At 40.4% G+C, this 19,058-nt stretch overlaps 1 protein-coding gene across 2 annotated transcripts in view; it reads left to right on the top strand.

Annotated features, from left to right (window-relative positions):
• LAMB1 (laminin subunit beta 1) overlaps window positions 1–19,058 on the top strand; it is a 77,465-nt gene that overhangs the window by 56,541 nt on the left and 1,866 nt on the right. For both annotated transcript variants that reach the window (XM_008052511.2, XM_021709733.1), the window contains 8 exons: window positions 3,738–4,107; window positions 6,753–6,937; window positions 9,028–9,269; window positions 12,076–12,279; window positions 12,963–13,107; window positions 15,245–15,452; window positions 15,987–16,128; window positions 18,645–18,821. In XM_008052511.2, coding sequence (XP_008050702.1) covers window positions 3,738–4,107; window positions 6,753–6,937; window positions 9,028–9,269; window positions 12,076–12,279; window positions 12,963–13,107; window positions 15,245–15,452; window positions 15,987–16,128; window positions 18,645–18,821 — 1,673 coding nt within the window. The remainder of the gene's footprint in view (window positions 1–3,737; window positions 4,108–6,752; window positions 6,938–9,027; window positions 9,270–12,075; window positions 12,280–12,962; window positions 13,108–15,244; window positions 15,453–15,986; window positions 16,129–18,644; window positions 18,822–19,058) is intronic.

The following is a 19,058-nucleotide window of genomic DNA, read 5'->3' as shown; positions in this document are numbered from 1 at the left end:
TTTTAAGTCCTACAGTGCTAGACCAGTGTTGCCCATTGAAGATGGCTATGACAGAATGAGAGCAAGACATGCCTTTAGCAATGAAATAAAGAAAAAATTCTCTCTCAGATTAAAAATAAATTCAGTGTCCACACCCATCCCTTGCCCCAAGCATGAATCCAATAAAAACCTATTTGAGACTGAGCTAAAGTTTCCCTTTGCACTTACTGTGGAAAGGAAATAATTTTCTAAGCAAACTTAAAAGCACATAGAGTATCTGTCTTCCTCCTTATCTGCCTCAGGCCCAAGACACGGGGTGAGTAGGCCCAGCAGGTGGTTTGCTGTGCCACCTTCTGCTCACACTGACCACTGGCCTTTGGGACAGGGACAAACAAAGCAGTCTAATTCGTCTAATACAAATGGCATCTTTTGTCCCTTTGTTAACACAGGTCCTTAGGCTTGTGTATCAACCTATGTTGGCGAACTTCCAAAGTCATGATTCTGTTCCAGCTCCACCTTTTAAACTCTCTCTCTCTCTCTCTCTCTCTCTCTCTCTCTCTCTCTCTCACACACACACACACACACACACACACACACATTAATATACGCACACACATTAACATACACATGGAAGGCAGAAACACCTGACAAAATAACACAGTTGATATTCCTCAAAATGGGGTCTCGTGACCCTCAATGTCAGTATCTCCTGGAAGTTTGTAAGAAATAAAAATTCCTGGGCCCCACCCAGGCCTACTGAATCAGAATCTGGGGCATGGTGGGAGGAGAGTAGAGGCAATCTGTACTTTGTGACCCCTCCAGGTGATTTGGATGCATGCCCAAGTTTAAGAGGCTAGGACCCAGGTGACCCAATAACTTTTTTAGCTTTCTGGAAGATGACAGAAATCTACCCAGTGGTATGGAAATCCATTTCTAAAATCTAAACAATATAAACTCTTTAGGTATAGCATTGTCTCAGCTCTTCTTGTTCTCAGACATTGATGAATGTAGTGGTTTTCCCAATGTTTATTTTTTTCATTATTTCTCTGGGGCATCACTAGATATTCCATTAAGAAAAGATCCCGCGGTCAAATGAGGTTGGTTGACTAGTTAAAAACAGTGTGAAACAAGGTTTTTCTGGCAGAACTCCTGAGTATTTAATCTTCAAGAAGGGGATATAGAATTCCCCAAATTAACCTTAATCATGGAATATTTTTTCAAGGAGAACATAGCACAGAATTAATGGTCTAGGATCACAACTAAAGTTATCCACAGTTTGCCTAAGCTGCTTTCTGATTCAGTATGAGACTACTCCCCAAAACAGGAAAAATGAAACATACCTAAAGTGCTTGGAAAGAAATAATCTGTTTTTTTTTTAAAAAAAAAAATCTAACTTTTGAAATCCTAAGCTTTAGTTTTAAAAACTCAAGGCACCACGAAAATGATATGTTTTCAAACCTTAAAGATTGAGGAATGAAATAGTCTAAACTTCAAATTTTTTAATAATCATGATGTTGCTGGCAAATACATAAAAACAAACAGGGCCACTTTTTTTTCCTTTCTCCAGTGGAAATGTGATCAAGTAATACTTAGAGCAGGAGACTACCAGATACTTGTAGGGACATGCAAAGTAATGATAAAAACTGTTTATTGAATGCTAACTATAGATCAGATGCTCTTCTAAGCACTTTATAAATAAGTTATTTTATCCTGTAAGCAATCCTGTGAGGTAGGTATAATCAATGACCCTTTTTACAGATATGGAAGGCATGACTCAGTTTCCTAATTGCCCAGGATCACGCAGCTGGGGTGAGGAAGAAGGCAGAATTTACACTCAGTCCATCACAATGCTGTATGCCTCAAACTTGCCACTCAAGAACTTGGAATGTAGTTGAAGGTCAAAGGCAAGAAAAAGATAAATTAGCAATGCAAGGCAGGACACAATGAGGGTCAAGTAATCGGTGCAGACTACAGACACATCCCTTTGAGAAGATGGAGGTGTCATACGCAGCTCTCAGGACCTTCCATATAACTGCTTCTGGAAAATATTCTATTGGAAAGTTTTTCAGATTGGGCTTGGTGTCTCACATCTGTAATCCCAGCACTTTGGGAGATCAAGGCAGGAAAATCGTTTGAGACCAGAAGTTCGAGATCAGTCTGGGCTACATAGTGAGACCTGGTCTCTACAAAAAAAGTCAAAAATGTTAGCCGGGTGTGGTGTTGTATGTCTACAGTCCCAGCTACTTGGAAAGCTGAGGCAGTATTACCTGAGTCCAGAAGGTTAAGGCTGCAGTGAGCCACTGTACTCCAGCCTGGGTGACAGGGGGAGACCCCCCAAAAAAGAAAGAAGGTCTTTCAGAGACAAATCACAGCTACTGACCCAAGAAGAGTTTATAAAGATATTACGAGAGCATGAATCTGTTGTGCTTTGCCACAGTTGACATTGCCCTTTATGTGGATTATTTTCTTTTATAAAGGTACGTCAAGGTCTTTTGCATACCTATACTGAAATGAGGCTGGGGCCTCATTCGGGAAAGACTGTTGAATTCCAATTGCAAGTTAACCCTGTGTCTAATGCTAAGAAAGGAAAAGTGGTTTAAGGCATGCCCCTGCCCTTGGAGTCCACAATCTAACCAGGATTTGTTTTCTTTTCATTAATTTATTCCCACCTTTTCCCAGAATGGACTGAAGGCCAGCAGTAAGATGTGTGTACAGGCCTTTTGTTACTCAAACACTGTACAAATACTGTGAAATGTCAGGTGTTGATATAAAAATGATTTGATCACCTAAGATTTGGGACTCTAAGCCAGGGTTCAGCAACACAGCCATTGTGATAAATAATCTCGGCCACAGCTATTGACTAAGAACACTGATTTTTACTCTGTACAATGTGTGACTTTACCATGTGCCATTTGACTCTGTGTGAGAGGCTGAGACTGAAACTGAATGGCTCCCAGTATCCTTCTGACATTTTATGAGCCTACAGGCTTGCAGTACTGGGAGTGGTTATCACAATGGCAGATACCCACAAGTTAGATTCTACTTAATTGAGAGCCTTTAAACTAGATGCTTAGAATTCCTGTGACTTCTTTCAGAATTAGTTGTCTTTTGGTCAAGTTTATTGCATTTCACTAAGTATTTCTGTTCTGTTTTGTGATGAGATAGGGTCTGTTAAGAGTTGCTTGTTTGTGCTATATCTCCTGCCAGATGGCTCATGTTATCAGGATGTAACTGGAATTGTCTACACTGACATGGTCTGCAGGGAAATCCCAGTAAGAGGGTGGCAGAGGCAGGACGGAGGCTAAGAGCCTAGATTCTGGAGTTGCAAAGTGCTCAGTCAGAATCCCAGCACGACTTTTCCCTTGTTATGAGACTTGGGACCTGATATGTAATCTCTCCGCTTCCGCATCTGTGAAATAGTGATTGGTGTAACACCTATCCCACAGGGCTATTGTGAGGGTTACGTGAGGTGACGTGTGTAAAACACTTCTACAATACCTGGCACACAGTGTTCAATCAAGCGTTAGCTGTTAATTTTTTAATTATTATTTGACTATGGCTGTTCAGAAGGAGTTAGCAGGAGTTGAGATCATGCATGTGCTGGAGGAGGCTGCTGTAGTTTCTACATGAGCCACTGGTAAATTGTCATCGGTTGACACTTTCCCATTTTAACAGTGAATGAAGATTCTAGATGCCAAGTCTTGTCACTGAGGTTTGTGATCAAGTAGGATCAGCTAACGTTGCTGTTTCCCTTCTAGCCTGTGACTGTGACCCCAGGGGCATTGAGACGCCGCAGTGTGACCAATCCACCGGCCAGTGTGTCTGCGTGGAGGGTGTCGAGGGTCCACGCTGTGACAAGTGCACACGAGGGTACTCGGGAGTCTTCCCTGACTGCACACCCTGCCACCAGTGCTTTGCTCTCTGGGATGTGATCATTGCCGAGTTGACAAACAGGACCCACAAATTCCTGGAGAAAGCCAAGGCCTTGAAGATCAGTGGTGTGATCGGGCCTTACCGGGAGACTATGGACTTGGTGGAGAAGAAAGTGAACGAGATAAAAGACATCCTGGCACAGAGCCCAGCAGCAGAGCCACTGAAAAACATTGGGATTCTCTTTGAGGAAGCGGAGTAAGTAGTTAATGAGCCAGAGTAGCAACTCAGTGTTTTTTCAACTTTATGAATAAACAGCAAAGATTTCCTGGCATGGTGTTTCTATTAGAAGGCTTGGTGAGTCCTGTGAGTGAAAACAGATTCTGGGCCATTTACTTTCCAGCAGTCTAGAAGGGGCATTTGGGTGAGTGGATGCTGGCACACTGGTGGGAACCAGCCTTCTGGAGGCTGCAGTATAGAAAGCGCAAGTGCTCTAACCAGCACTCCTCTTGCAAATAATGCTCTAAGGCAGCAGAATGGGAGAACCACTGGATTTGGTAGACAAAGAGCCATCCTTGAGTCTCAGCTCTGCCATGTGCTGGCTTAGGAACCCGGATGACTCACTTAATGCCTGAGCCTCTTATTTCTCTCCTGTAGAGGAGGATAGGATAATAATATTTGCCTTTATCTTATGGAGTAGCAAAAGGATTGATCTATGAAATGATAATGTGGTTGCAAAAAGGATTGTAAATATAAATTATTGTGAGTATTGCTACTACTAGGGGAATTCTGTTACCACAATTAAGACTCTTTATTTCAAATTATTTCCACTGATCAGTCCACCAGATCAGTGCTTCATTCATCTAATGATAACAACTTCTCTACAATAAAAAAAACCCTTGTCCTGGCCCTTCCCTGGGTAATCATCCCTCTGATCAGATAGTGTTTATTTTGTTCGTGGAAGCCTAGAGTGATGCTGTACTCCTCAGGGGTAATTTTTTTTTTACCTTTTCTCCTGGCCTCATCTCTCCTGCCCCTAAACATCCCAATTATTTTTTCCAAAAACAGCACAGTAAGGCCTAAGAGCTGAAGGACAAAACAGAAAATGGTCTGAAGCACTTGTTTTTCCCCAGACACTATGGTTTTTATTGCAGACTCGCCATCTAGGCCTGAGCAAGGGCCTTCATAGCTAAATACTGTACACTAATAAGGTGATTTTACATTATGAAATTACAGTCACATTTTTTGCATGTATTGGGACCTTAATCAGCATTAAAGGAGCTTTTTATCTCATACTGTGCATGAGAAGCAGGAAGGAGACAGCTGGTATTATCTCAAGGGACTTAAAGAAGGCCCTTCCTAGACCTTCAAGATTTAAAGAAACTGGTCCCTTGATTTCAAGTGTCAGTTTTTATGCCCAAGACCATGTGGTTGACCAGGGTGCTAGGAAATGTCTGATGTGGGGTGATAATGCATTTAATGAGGTCTTTTACCTCATTAAAAAGACTAAGCCTCCTAATGTGCAGCGATCACAAGTTCTGGAAGGCTGTGGTCTGAGTGTAAGCCCTTCAAGGAAACAATTCTTGGCGTGGGTCTCATGCACCTCTGGGAGAAGGAGAAAAATCTGATGTCCTTTGAGAGCTTGCCAGAAGAGAGATTACATTCCTGAAAGAGTTCTGTTTCCACTCTCACTATTCATTTAACTCGATGGATTGTAATCACAGGAAAACTAGTCAAAACACTAACTATCCAAGGATGCACATTTTAGGAACCAAAGTGGCCATCTTTATTTACTTATTTTTTAATTTTAAAGATGTGGGGTACAATTCAGGGTTAGGTATATAACTGTTTATTAAAGTGGCCATATTTTAAAATACATGACGTTAGATTTTTTTTTTAAACTATACCATTTTATGAGACCTGAGAAGAAATGAAAACCTTCCATGAGTCAACTGATTAATAAAAGCAAAGTACTGAAAAAAGACCATATATTATCCTCAGGAAAAAAACTCATTGGGTTTATAAAACGTCATTTAATCCCCCAAACCAAAGTATCCCTTTAAGTACTTTTTCTTTGAGCTCAGTCATGATTTTATCTCAGCCTTCCATATGATTTTTCTAATGATCCCCAGCCTTTCAGAATCTTTACATTTTCCCAGTGCTTGCTTGTATACTATTATATTCCTAGAAGACAGTCATGTTCAATGAGTGAACCAGTAAGACTCAGAGCTGAGGTCTTCTTTTCTTTGGGATACACATTTCTTTCTCAGATACTACCTTCTTTCATAAAATAAAATAAAATAAAAGGGCTGTTGGTGGTAGAAGAGGGAGGCGACTTTGATGGAACTTTGCTTAAACGGGGGGGGGGGGATGGCTATGAAAGCTGGCATTGGCTGCTCTTATTGTCTTCGTGATGGGCTGTGGGGCTTCCTCTCTGCAAGTTTCATCTTGAAGGAGATCCCTGAGGCTCAGAGAACATTGTTTGGCAGGAGGTAGGGGGCATAATTCTACACTGGAGTCATTTGTCTTTTGAGTTTTCGCTGTTGTAAGGGCTTGAAGCTGCTCGCATATGGAGCTGGGGCTCCACACTCTGACCTGTGCTCATATTACATGCATTGCACATGAATCTCTCAAATGGCCTGGCCACCACAACACAGTTGAGTAGTACCTCTGTTTTTCCTCAGTGTCTTCGAGGAAAGAAAATTGGTTAGATTTAATATAATCTTTTATGATAAGGAGAATAAAACCAGTACTCAGAAAGAGATGAATTGTTGCAAATGACTGAATTAGTTTGAAATTACAGAAAGTAAAGAATACAATACTAGTAGAAAATGTAAAAATGAAACTGTAAAGCTCCCCCTCTGGCTTGTTTTACATAGGTAACCTTGCCTTTCTCTCTACAGGAAACTAACCAAAGATGTTTCAGAAAAGATGGCTCAAATAGAAGTGAAATTATCTGACACAGCTTCCCAAAGCAACAGCACAGCCAAAGAACTGGATTCTCTACAGACAGAGGCAGAAAGCTTAGACAACACTGTAAAAGAACTTGCTGAACAATTGGAATTTATCAAAAACTCAGATATTCGGGGTGAGCATTTTTGTGCAAATACTCAGCTCTGGACAATGGATTTAACTATCTGTTTAACATTCTAATATAGCACTTTCTGGGAAAAAAAAATCAGTGCCTTCTAATAATTCAGAAACTTGCTCACTGAGTCTCTAGCACAAATGAGGATTAAAGTTCCCCTTTTACAAATGTGGGACTTGGGACTCAGGGAAACTAAGAGACACAGCCAGGGTCCTATAAAGTGTGTGGCACCACTTGCATTAGAATGGTATCCATTTCCTGATTTTTTTCCAGTGGCTTAACTAACTGGAAAAACCCTAGTCTTTTCTTGGAAAGAGGCTCTTTTTGAATATTTGAGGTATTAAGTAGATACTTCTGCAAATCCTTGTACATTCAAGAATGTTGCTTAGTCAGGAAATAATTTCTGCAAATCCTTCATTTACTGATTATCACAGGCCATAGACGACCCTTCACAGAAAGCAAAAGAAACTAGAAATAAGTGAGATCACACTTTCTATCCTGTTTCATGCATGACTGCTTTTATTCCCTGACTAGGTCCCTAAAGCCAGAATGTGTCATGCTATTTTTATATACATAATACAATCATCCCTCAGTATCTGTGGGGAATTGGTTTCAGGATCCGCCTTGGACACTAAAATCCACAGAGGCTCAAGTCCCTTACATGAAATAGCGTAGTATTTGCACATGACCTCTGCACAGCCCCTACTTTATTTATTTATTTATTTATTTATTTGGATAGGTTCTTACCATGTTGTTCAGTCTGGTCTAAAACTTGTGGACTCAAGCAATACTCCTGCCTCAGCTTCCCAATAAGCTGGAATTAGTCTTGAGCCACTGTGTCCAGCATTACTTTTTTCCTTTCTTTTTTGAATTTTATTTTTATATTTCTTTTTCTTCTGTATACTTTTAAATAATCTCTAGATTACTTATAATACCAAATACAATGTAAATTCCAAGTAAATAGTATACTGTATTGTTTAGGGAATGATAACAGGAAAAAAAGGTCTGGTCAGGCAGTGGCTCAGCCTATAATCCCAGCATTTTGGGAGGCCGAGGCGGGAGGATTGCTTGAGCCCAGGAGTTCAAAACCAGCCTAGGCAACATAGTGAGACCTTGTCTCGACAAAAAAATTTAAAAATTAGCCAGATGTGGTGGTGCTCACCTGTAGTTCCAGCTACTTGGGAAGCTGAGGCAGAAGGATCGCCTGAGCCCAGGAGGTTGAGGCTGTGGTGAACAGTGATCAAGGCAATGCACTCCAGCCTGGGCAAAAGAGTGAGACCCTGACTTTCAAAAAAAAGAAATCTTTATATATTCAGTACAGACACAACCATTCTTCTTTCCACCCCCCAAATACTTTTTTTTTTTTTTTTGAGTTGGATGGTGTCTCACTTCATCACCCAGGCTGGAGTGCAGTGGCATGCTCACGGTCACTCCAGCATCCAACTGCTGGGCTCTGGTGATCCTTCCGCCTCAGCCTTCCAAGTAGTCAGAACTACAGGTGCATGTTACCACGCCCAGCTAATTTTTGATTTATTGTAGAGACGAGGTCTCACCAAGTTGTCCGGGCTGGTCTCAAACCCGCAGGCTCAGGTAATCCACTCACCTCGGCCTCCCAAAGTGCTGGGATTACAGGCTGAGTCTTCGAGTCAGGCCTTCCTGAATACTTTCAACCTACAGTTGGTTGAATTCATAGATACGGAACCCACGAGAATGGAGAGCTGACTTTACTAGTCTTTTGAGCATATCTCAGTACATGACTGAGAAGAGGGAAAACCCATCTGGACATATAATTTACAGGCTGCCTGACACCAGCTATTCAGAAAGAACTGTATGTTTGCTAGTGTACAGGAACATCTGCCTGGTTTACTTTTTCATTTGTGACCAGATTCTGGCAGGGCTAGACCAAGTGCTGATGGGACAAAACATATTTATCAGTCATAAGAAGAAAACTATACTTCATAAATCTCTTCTTTTTTGAATTTTAAAACTTAAAATAAATTTAAGGCCAGAAGACACCACATCCGGGCACTAATTGGTGAAGAAACCTAGCATGACAAGATTAACTGTGGGCAATTCCATTCCCACCCTAGGCGCCTTGGATAGCATCACCAAGTATTTCCAGATGTCTCTTGAGGCGGAGGAAAGGGTGAACGCCTCCACCACAGAACCCAACAGCACCGTGGAGCAGTCAGCTCTCACGAGAGACAGAGTCGAAGACTTGATGTTGGAGCGAGAGTCTCAGTTCAGGGAAAAGCAAGAGGAACAGGCTCGCCTTCTTGATGAACTGGCAGGCAAACTACAGAGCCTAGACCTTTCAGCTGCTGCCGAGATGGTGAGGTTTGGGGGTTTGGCCTCACTTCTGTGGTGCCTTCTGGGGAAAACAAAGCAAAATACCCTGCTTTGTCTTTAATATTATTCAGTCTGCAAATGAATCAGCAGGAGTGAAAATCCTAGGCTCATGTCTCTGTACCATGGTATGTGGTATCTACGACCAAGACAGATGAAAAACAGCATGTCAGCTAAGCAGCCTTCCTTTCTTTCAGCTGTTTCTCTGTGGTACACAACCAAAGAATCATGTCTATTCTCCCATAACTCTTCCATCGATTCAGTGACATCTCAGTGAAACTTGATTCTTTTTATACTGTGGACATTGCTTTTTTTGGTTGTTTTTTTTTTTGGAGACCGGGTTCTTGCTATCTTGCCCAGGTGCCTCAAACTCCTGTGCTCAAGCAATCCTCCCTCTTCAGCCTTCCTGAGTACTGAGGTACAGGCATGCACTACCATGCCTGGCTCGGACATTTCTTTGTTACTTTATTCTGATTTTGAAGTGTAAAATTCATCTCAGTGAAGGAATTCTGAATCATTCTAGAAAAGCCTTTCTTAAAAAATTAAAGGGAACAAAAGAATTCTTCTATGGGTGTTAGCTAAAATACTCCTTTGTTCCAGTAACTTTACTTGAAGATTAACCCCAAAACCAGCCTAGAAAGTAGATTCATCTCCAGGAAGCTTTTAAAAGCTACTCTGGAGCCAAATGAAATTGAATCATTAGTTTAATGAAAATCAGGCAGAAGGCCAAAAAAAGCCAAACTGAACCTGTTTCTTTCTCCTGCTTCCTCAGTGTTTTTCATGGAAGGATACCTATTGGAGAGACTTTGGAGGGTACTTTGTGTAGACTAAGGCCTGTGTTCTGTTAGCCTGGGAAACACAGAAGAACAGTAAGAGAAGGGAGGTGAGCAGGTGACTGAAGAATTCAGACTTCATCACAACTTTGTCTTGATGAGCTCCCCATTTCTATCTTCCTCACATTCTCTGAAATAGACAAGAACACACTACCTGCATTATGTTATGACCAATTTTATTGATGCCTGCAAGGTTTTATATTTATTATCTTATGGAATTTTACAGCTAGGGGACATCATGAGCAAATGATGTCTCCTCTCACCATTTGTCAAATGAAAAAGAAAAATGAAGGCCTAGAGCAATGTACAAACTGCACTTAACAATAGGCAGAGTTGTTATATATGGACATGAAATGCCAATTTTCTCAATTTCTCCTTTGGGTGCTGATTCCTTCTTTATACACTAGTAAGAAATCAATCGTTGCAAACTCTCTGTGACCCACAGTGAGAAGCAGCTAAGCATGCTACAGGATTTTTGTTTTGTCACAGGAGGCCTCTTGGAGTGGGGGTCCCTCTGACCTTATAGATGTGTGCTCTTCCCTGTGCTTGTTTTGCCACCTGGCATCTGAACTAGGGCTGAGCCAGCTTCTTTCTCTTACTGTTTTTGTCTCTGTTGATTAGCCCATGAGAACTCTATAGGGCCGTTACTGCCATTTCCTTTGGTAACGATAGATTTTTGTCCTTTTGTTTTAGGTACTTACTTTATCTTTGTAGATATTTGGCTAGAACCATGCTGGTTTTTTCATGTCTGTCCATCTATTGAAACAAAACAGATCTCCTAGTGTTTTGAGAGCATCCCAGAAGGTTTACGTTTCTCTCCTTGATTAAGGTGCATATTCTTCTGCCGCTTGCAGAGTAAACTTTATTTTCTGAAACTTTTCATGCACTGTAAACCAGATGCATGAAAGACTGTTTTAGTTATCATTTGAGATGTCATGAGATTATAGTTATCTTAACATTACTAGGCTAAAAATTTTATTGTATTTATTCAAAAACGACTTTTTTAGTTCTTTAAAACAATGCTTTCCTTGTCTTATTTGGGAATATCCTGTTCACTGCTTTTCATGGCAGTCCATCTTTTGCCTCTTTTCTGCATGAGTGTCTTCTACAAAAGAATCATTCTGGATACAATTTGCTTCACGCTCAGTCTTTTCTATCACACAACACACTTCTAATTTCCCAACTGGCATTTGTATGCCATGACTGAGCAGTAAGGAAGGCGGCCTCTGTGCACATGTGATGGCTGTGGGGGATAGAAACTTGGAAAAGCTACATCCACCTTTGTTCCTCTGTTCATGCTGTGTTAACATATGGAATGTTCTCCCACTTCCCCTGCTCAAATTCCACCAGCCGCCAGATCTTTCCTCAGCTTCAACTGTTGCATTCCTCCACAGCCTCTCCTTTGTCCACTTTCCCTCATATTTACTACATCTTGGGGGTGTGGGGTGTCTTGGGGGACTTCTTATCTATTCTTGGCTATTTTATGTGGAGTGATTCTGTCTTCCTAACTGGATGGAAAGTTCCTAGAAGGCTACATATAAGGCCTTTTATGTCACCATATTTACCAGAGCACTTTTAACATGGTGCTGAGCCCAAAGAACGTTCACCTGTTTGCCAGTTTGATCTTAGAAAAAGAGAAACATTCTTTGACCCCCCACACAGGCAGAATTCAACTTGATACAGCAGATCATGTTTGCTCCCTGGGCAGAGCCCCTGTGGTATTTTAACTCACTTGGGCAGAAGATAGTGATGAGGAGTACTAAACTTTGTTCTCTCAGGTTAGCTTATTCCTAAGCTCTTTGCTCCTCTCTTTCTCTTGTCACCCAAACACTATGTTTTCAAGCACCCTTGCTGAGGACCACCTACATGTTCTCTGGGGCCACCCAGACCTTGCACAGCTGTTTTGCTACAGCAGACTCACGATGTGAACCTTTGTGCCTGATCCTTGGCTTGTTGCAGACCTGTGGAACGCCTCCAGGGGCCTCCTGTTCTGAGACTGACTGTGGCGGCCCGAACTGCAGAACCGACGAAGGACAGAAGAAGTGTGGGGGGCCTGGCTGTGGTGGTCTGGTCACGGTTGCACACAGTGCCTGGCAGAAAGCCATGGACTTTGACCAAGATGTCCTGAGTGCCCTGGCTGAAGTGGAACAGCTCTCCAAGATGGTGATTCAGTGGGCAGCCTTGGGTCTTGTTACATGTGTTTGTTTGCTTTCAGTTGGGAACTGGAGGAGCTGAGAGGGAGAAATCATTCTAAATGCTGACTAAAATGAAAAGGGCCTGCCACAATCAAGTATGAAAGTTTATGTTTCCGTGAGATCAGAAAAAGAGATGGGGAGATTTTCTTTATAAAGAATGTGCTTTCTCCTCACAGGGGAATAACACATGCTTTAGGACAAGATGTTCAAATCTTAGACTGATGATAATTTGAGAAAACCGCATTACTTATCATGACTCTGGGGTTATAATTACATCCAGCTGTACTACAAAAATCCTATACTAAGCAATTGAGCCTTTATTCTTCTAAAGTGACACATACTTTTAACTGAAGAATTTATGGGGACACCTGAGAAAGAGACTAGGGAACATTTCACAGGCCATCAAATGTTATGTAGGAGTTAAAAACAACTTGAAATTTTAAATGCTAGCCCTATTTACATATGAATCTGTAGGCTGAATATGTCCAGTCTGTATAGGAGTATAGTACTTTGCTGAACGGGATAAAGTTGTTTCTCAGAAACATGATTTCAAATGCATAGTTTTCAACATCATCTTTTGGACCATTTCTAATATTGTGGTTTGCTTTAGAAAAATTCTTCCATGTGTAACTCATTCTTCCCATTTAACAGGTCTCTGAAGCAAAACTGAGGGCAGATGAGGCAAAACAGAATGCTCAGGATGTTCTGCTGAAGACAAATGCTACGAAGGCAAAAGTAGACAAGAGCAATGAGGGTCTAAGAAATCTGATCAAGGAAATCAGAAACTTTTTGACCCGTAAGAAATTTTTTCATTATCATTTTACCTTTAGTTATTTTTTTCTATGAGATTCTCTGTTTGAGAAGCCAGTACTCAAATCTGCATTTTTTATTAAATCAATTTCTGATAGTGTATTGCATGACATTTCCAAATTAAGAAAAAGAAAAGTCCATCTTAAGAGATATTTTCATTTCTTGTTTTTCTTTTGAGTCAGGGTCTCATCCTGTCACCCAGGCTGGAGCGCAGTGGCACAATCAACAGCCTCGACCTTCTAGGCTCAGGCAGTCCTTCCACCTCAGCCTCCCAAGTAGCTGGAGGCTTTCTGTAGAGATGAGGTCTTGCCATGTTGCCCAGGCTGTGTTTCCATTTCTTATGTGGCATATGTATGTCTGTCAAGTAACCTTCTCCAGTGTTGTGCAGATATAGACACACCTGATGAGTTACTCAAGTAGCAGTCAAAAATCAAACACTTACTGTGAGAATTGAGTTTGGAATCTGTTAGAGATTACATGCAATGTCATCAGAACCTAAAGTGGAGTTTATCATTCCCCCAGAACTTTGTAATTCCATTATTTACAGTATATTCCATCTGTAGTTAAACGGCTCTGTTCCTTAAGTGTTCTATAAAGAAAATCTCTAGAATTTGTGGTACAGATCACAAGTGTTCTGTCAATTTGCGTAGTATCAGTAAGGATAGTTTTGAATACAAGTTACAGAAAACGCACAATTGAAACAGACTAAATCAACAAAGATGTTTATTTTCCCACATCTGAGTAAGAAGTCCAGTGGCAAGATAGCTTCATGGATCTGGGACCTATGTACGTTTCATTTGTCTACTCTGCCATCTTAAGCACACTGGCTTTGTTTCAAGCTAGCTCCTCGTGGTTACAAGGTGGCTGCAAAGTTCCAGACTTCTCATTTAGACAGAATAACAATGGAAGAATAGAACATCTATTCCTTTACTGTATCTTTTTAAAACCTTAACCGGGTGTGGTGGCGCATGCCTGCAGTTCTAGCTACTTGGAAGGCTGAGGAGGAAGGATCACCTGAGCCCAGCAGGTCAAGGCTGCGGTGGCATAAGCATGCCACTGGACTCCAGCCTGGGCAACAGAGTGAATCAGAGTGAGACTCTGGCTCAAAAAAAAAGGGAGAAACCTTCCCCAGAAGCCTTTAGGCAGTCATCACCATAAATCTCATGGGCCAAGAATAAGTCACATGCCAATGCATAAATGTCACTGGAAAATAAACGTGATTACAGTAATTGGCAGACTAATCAGGACTTAATGCTGAGTCGATCCTTATACCTGACCTTAGAAGTCGATACATGAAAAAAATCAGTATTCTGTTATCAAGAAAGAAGGGGAAATGGCTAATAAGGAGTTGCAGTATTTGCTAAGGATATCTTAGGGAACAGCCTATGGAAGCCAGCATTGAAGCACACATTTTCTTGTGAATAAATCCATTGAGGTTCATTTTTATGTTTTGTGAATAAATCCATTGAGGTTCATTTTTATGTTAACAGTTTAGGGCACATACAAATAAGAATCTGACATACCTGAAGCTTAACCTCTTTGTCATTTTTTTCCCCACCATCCATATTTGACATTTGAAACTACTTGGCTTCGCTGGTAACACACTGTCCTGTTCTCCAACTTTTTTATTATTTTCTCCCTTTCTATAATTTCCTGAGTCTAGGTAATCTATAAGGAACATCAGCTCTCTGTATCTGTATTAACAATCGTTTCCTAGCTATTCTTCATTGCCTTCAAGTCCCAGCCTCAAGCACTGGCCTTTATGGTGTCCCACAATCTGAATCATTTACTCATCTAGACATTCACATAACATGTGCTGCCCTTCCTGGCTCTCTATCTACAACTGTCCTTTCTTCTAAATCCTGCCATCCTTCAAAACCTGGTCAGTTCCTCACCCTCCATGAAGTCTTCCCTTACTAACTCAGCCTAAGGCAAATTCTAGTGGTGCTCGTGGTCTTTTGTGTGTCTCATATCCCCCTCCCATTTAGATTATAAACTCTCTAAACAAAGTTAAGTGTCTCAGTATAACCCTAGAGTGCTGTTCACATAGGAGATGACAAGTGGTTGAATGGGTAAACCATCCATGGTTTTTCACCTCTTTGGGGGACATCTTCGCTTTTCAGAGGACAGTGCTGATTTGGACAGCATTGAAGCAGTTGCTAATGAAGTATTGAAAATGGAAATGCCTAGCACCCCAGAGCAATTACAGACCTTGACAGAAGACATACGGGAACGAGTCGAAAGCCTTTCTCAAGTAGAGGTTATCCTCCAGCAAAGTGCTACAGACATTGCCAGAGCTGAGATGTTGTTAGAAGAAGCTAAAAGAGCCAGGTATCTATAGACATGGCATCTAAGGGGCTTATTTTGTCTACCTTGCATGGAGTTAGAGTATTTCTTTAGCCAATGAGATTTTGAAGAATGACCCTTGTGAGTGTCTGGTCATTTCAGGAAGGATATTCTTATTTTTTTGAGTCAGAGTCTCACTCTGTCACCCAGGATGGAGTACAGTGGCACCATCATGGCTCACAACATCCTTGACATTCTGGGCTCAGGTGATGCTTCTGCCTTAGCCTCCCGAGTAGTTGGGACTAGAGGCATGTGCTACCACACCTGGCTAATTTTTTTAATTTTATTTTTTGTGTAGAGACGAAGTCTCACTATGTTGCTCAGGCTGGTCTCGAACTCCTGGGCTCAAGGAATTCTAACTCCTTGGCCTCCCAAGTGCTGGAATTACAGGCATGGGCCACTGGTCCTAGTCGACAATGGGGGAGGGGGAGGTATTCTGTAAGAGAAGTGATCTTTTTTGAAAATACTTTTTTCATGGTCACAAACAATATATTTGTCTTATATCTTTCTTTCACTCAGCAAAAGTGCAACAGATGTTAAAGTCACTGCAGATATGGTAAAGGAAGCTCTGGAAGAAGCAGAAAAGGCCCAGATTGCAGCAGAGAAGGCAATCAAACAAGCAGATGAAGACATCCAAGGAACCCAGAACCTCCTAACTTCGGTAAGATATTACAATCATTATTATGTGTAGGAGAAAACATCCATGTATATTCTTATCAGAAATGTGCATCTGATAGTTATCTATGAACAAAAATTCTTACAACTCAACATTAAAGGATTCCTTTAATTTTAATCTAAACTACTCCCATAGCAAGAATGCTAAAAGTGAGTGGAGATATATTTTCAAGGAAAAAAAAAGGACGGAAGACACTAGACCATTAAGCCCCCTCTCATTTTCTCTCCCACAAAAAAGTCCAAGAAAAAACTATTCTTGCAGGAACTAGCCTATATTCTGTTCAGTAGTATGAAATGTAATACTAATATCAAAATTCAGTTTAAGAAAACTGTTTTCTCAAAACTGACCGCTGTCTCAAGATTTTGGTCATCAGTCACAAAAATTTTACTATACAATAGTTTTGAAAACCACTGGAGAGCAGTGAATCTGTTTCTAAAGCCTAATTTTTAGGGGAGCATAATAGAGATCTTATAACTAAACAATCTGCTCTGTTCAGAATGCATAAACAATCTACTTAGAGACTACCAGAGATATTAAAGGCACTCGTTAGGGAGAGGATTTTTCATAGGGATTTTGTGCTTTTATTCTAAAAATCCTCTTAATCTCTTAGAAGTAATGCAAACATAATTCTATTTTATTCGTTCTTTTTAAAAGTTAAGTTAATTGTTGTCCCTCTAATTTTAGGAAAGCTTTCCTTTAAAAAAATGAAGAAAATTGATGACTCATCCAATCCCTAAACATGTTGTCAGTGATGACTCATCCAATCCCTAAATATGTTGTCAGAATATACTTTAAAATTAGATGCTCCCCATACCCAGCACCATAAGCCTTCTCAGGTGAACCTTCCTTATGTTTAAACCCTGGAAGATAGTTTTCAACATGCTTTTCCACCATTAGTTAGCTGATACAAACCTTCCCTTGTTCTCTTGCTGTCAGTGAAATGAAGCCTAATAATTCGTTTAGTCATTTTTCTCTAAATTTTGAGTATTAGAAAAATTAAGTTTCCCCATCAAGCTAAGTTGTAACTTCAAATATTTTGACTTTTGGGCAACCCCCTCAGGTCCCCTCCCACTGTGGGTGATTTTCTGTCCTCTCAATAAATCCTGCTTTCACAGAAAAACTTTTTGACTTTTCTATCTCTGGGTTTTCAAATTTGTCAGTGTACCATTAACATTTTATTGAACTTTATTTCAGTAACTTTAAAAATTACTGTTTTGAAAGCCAGGAACAGTGATATGTGCCTGTAGGCCCAGCTATTCAGGGGGCTGAGGTAGGAAGATCACTTGAGGCCAGGAGTTCAAGGATACTGTGTGCTATGATTGTGGCAACATAGCAGTCTGGGCAACACAGCAAGACCCTTTTTTCTGAAACAGTTGTTTTGAAAAGCAATTTGGAAAATATTATAGCTGAGGAGATATGTGGTTTGATGATGCAAGTTAATGTGGTTTTGTTTTTCAGGGATTCTGGGGGCAGGAAGTGTTTTAGGTTAGTAACAATAAGAAATAAAGAGAACCTCTAATCTATGCTCATGAAAGCTTGTCAGAAACAATTCACTCATCTTAAAATAAAAATTCATTTTGTAAGCATTATAATTACTCTAAGAATTTTAAGTTAATTGATGGGTAAACTTTGAGGTTCTTAGATTTGAAATATTTACAGATTTTAGCATTTGTCTATACTGACTCATTAATTTCATTATAGCAGTACTGTTATTCAGAGTTAATTCTATGGATTGGAACCACCCATCCTTAAAGATAATTTAAAAGAAAAATTTAGTGCTCAGTGAAATTAGTTCATCTGTCAGAAGCCCAGTTGCTTATTTTGGGTAGCTTTTAAAAAGTCAATGTTTATCTTCTGTGAAAAGAGACAAAATGTGGGTTCTCACCAGTTGCCCAGATGATGTCTTTTTCCCCTTAAATAACTAAATATTTATAGCTTCCAACTGTAACTTTTCTAGACCATGTGTCATCTCACAATTCTATAGAAACTTTTCAGAGTTTCAAAGAACATTCTTAGTCTCTATGTCCTCAGTAATTAACTGAAACCTCCACTATTAAAGTTTAACATTTAGAGTTGATAAGAAAAACTAAAATGATGATTGGAAGTTCGAATTTCCCATTACATTAATTTGAAAATTTATGTGGAAATCTCTCTTCTCACAGCTGCTTATTTATGAATGTTCTTTAGCCAAAGTTTGCAGGTGTCCTTAAAATGCTTTCTCAACACATCAAATTGCCTTGGGGTGGTTTTTCCTGTCAGTAAGGAAAAATCGTACATCTCAGCTTAGCCCATCAGAAGTACCAAAAGAATAAATATATGTGATAAGGAGTAAAGTATGAGCACTTCATACAAGTTTTTTGGAGATTTTTTTTTTTGGTAATTCTTTTGCTCTATAGCAAAATGTCACAGCAGACTTTTAAATTTTCCTCCAAATTTGTACTCATAGTGATTCCTACCATTTCTTAAACTAATGGCTTGCTGGATGATTGACACACTTTTAGATTGAGTCTGAAACAGCAGCTTCAGAGGAAACCTTGTTCAACGCCTCCCAGCGCATCAGCGAGCTAGAGCGGAATGTGGAAGAACTTAAGCGGAAGACTGCCCAGAACTCTGGAGAAGCAGAATATATAGAAAAAGTAGTGTATACTGTGAAACAAAGTACAGAAGATGTCAAGAAGGTAACGTAATTACACCTTTGTGAACTTCAGAGCCTTGTTGACGAAGGAATAACCAGTCTCCCCCTTGCCTTCCTTGGAAAGACATGGACCTAATACGGACCAGTTTTGAAATAGTCTAAAGAAACGCAGGTGGAAAAGAAGGCATGTGGACAGAGACGTGTCCAATGAGCACTGCCTAGACCCTCCAATCCAAACATGGGTATGAGTTTAGAAGACTGGAATTAACTTAACTTAGGG

This window comes from Carlito syrichta, unplaced genomic scaffold, assembly GCF_000164805.1.
Source record: "Carlito syrichta isolate Samal-C Ts95f unplaced genomic scaffold, Tarsius_syrichta-2.0.1 Scaffold279535, whole genome shotgun sequence".
Lineage (NCBI taxonomy): Eukaryota > Metazoa > Chordata > Mammalia > Primates > Tarsiidae > Carlito > Carlito syrichta.
Note: the sequence above shows the minus strand (reverse complement) of the source record. Positions and strands in the feature narration are given on the sequence as shown.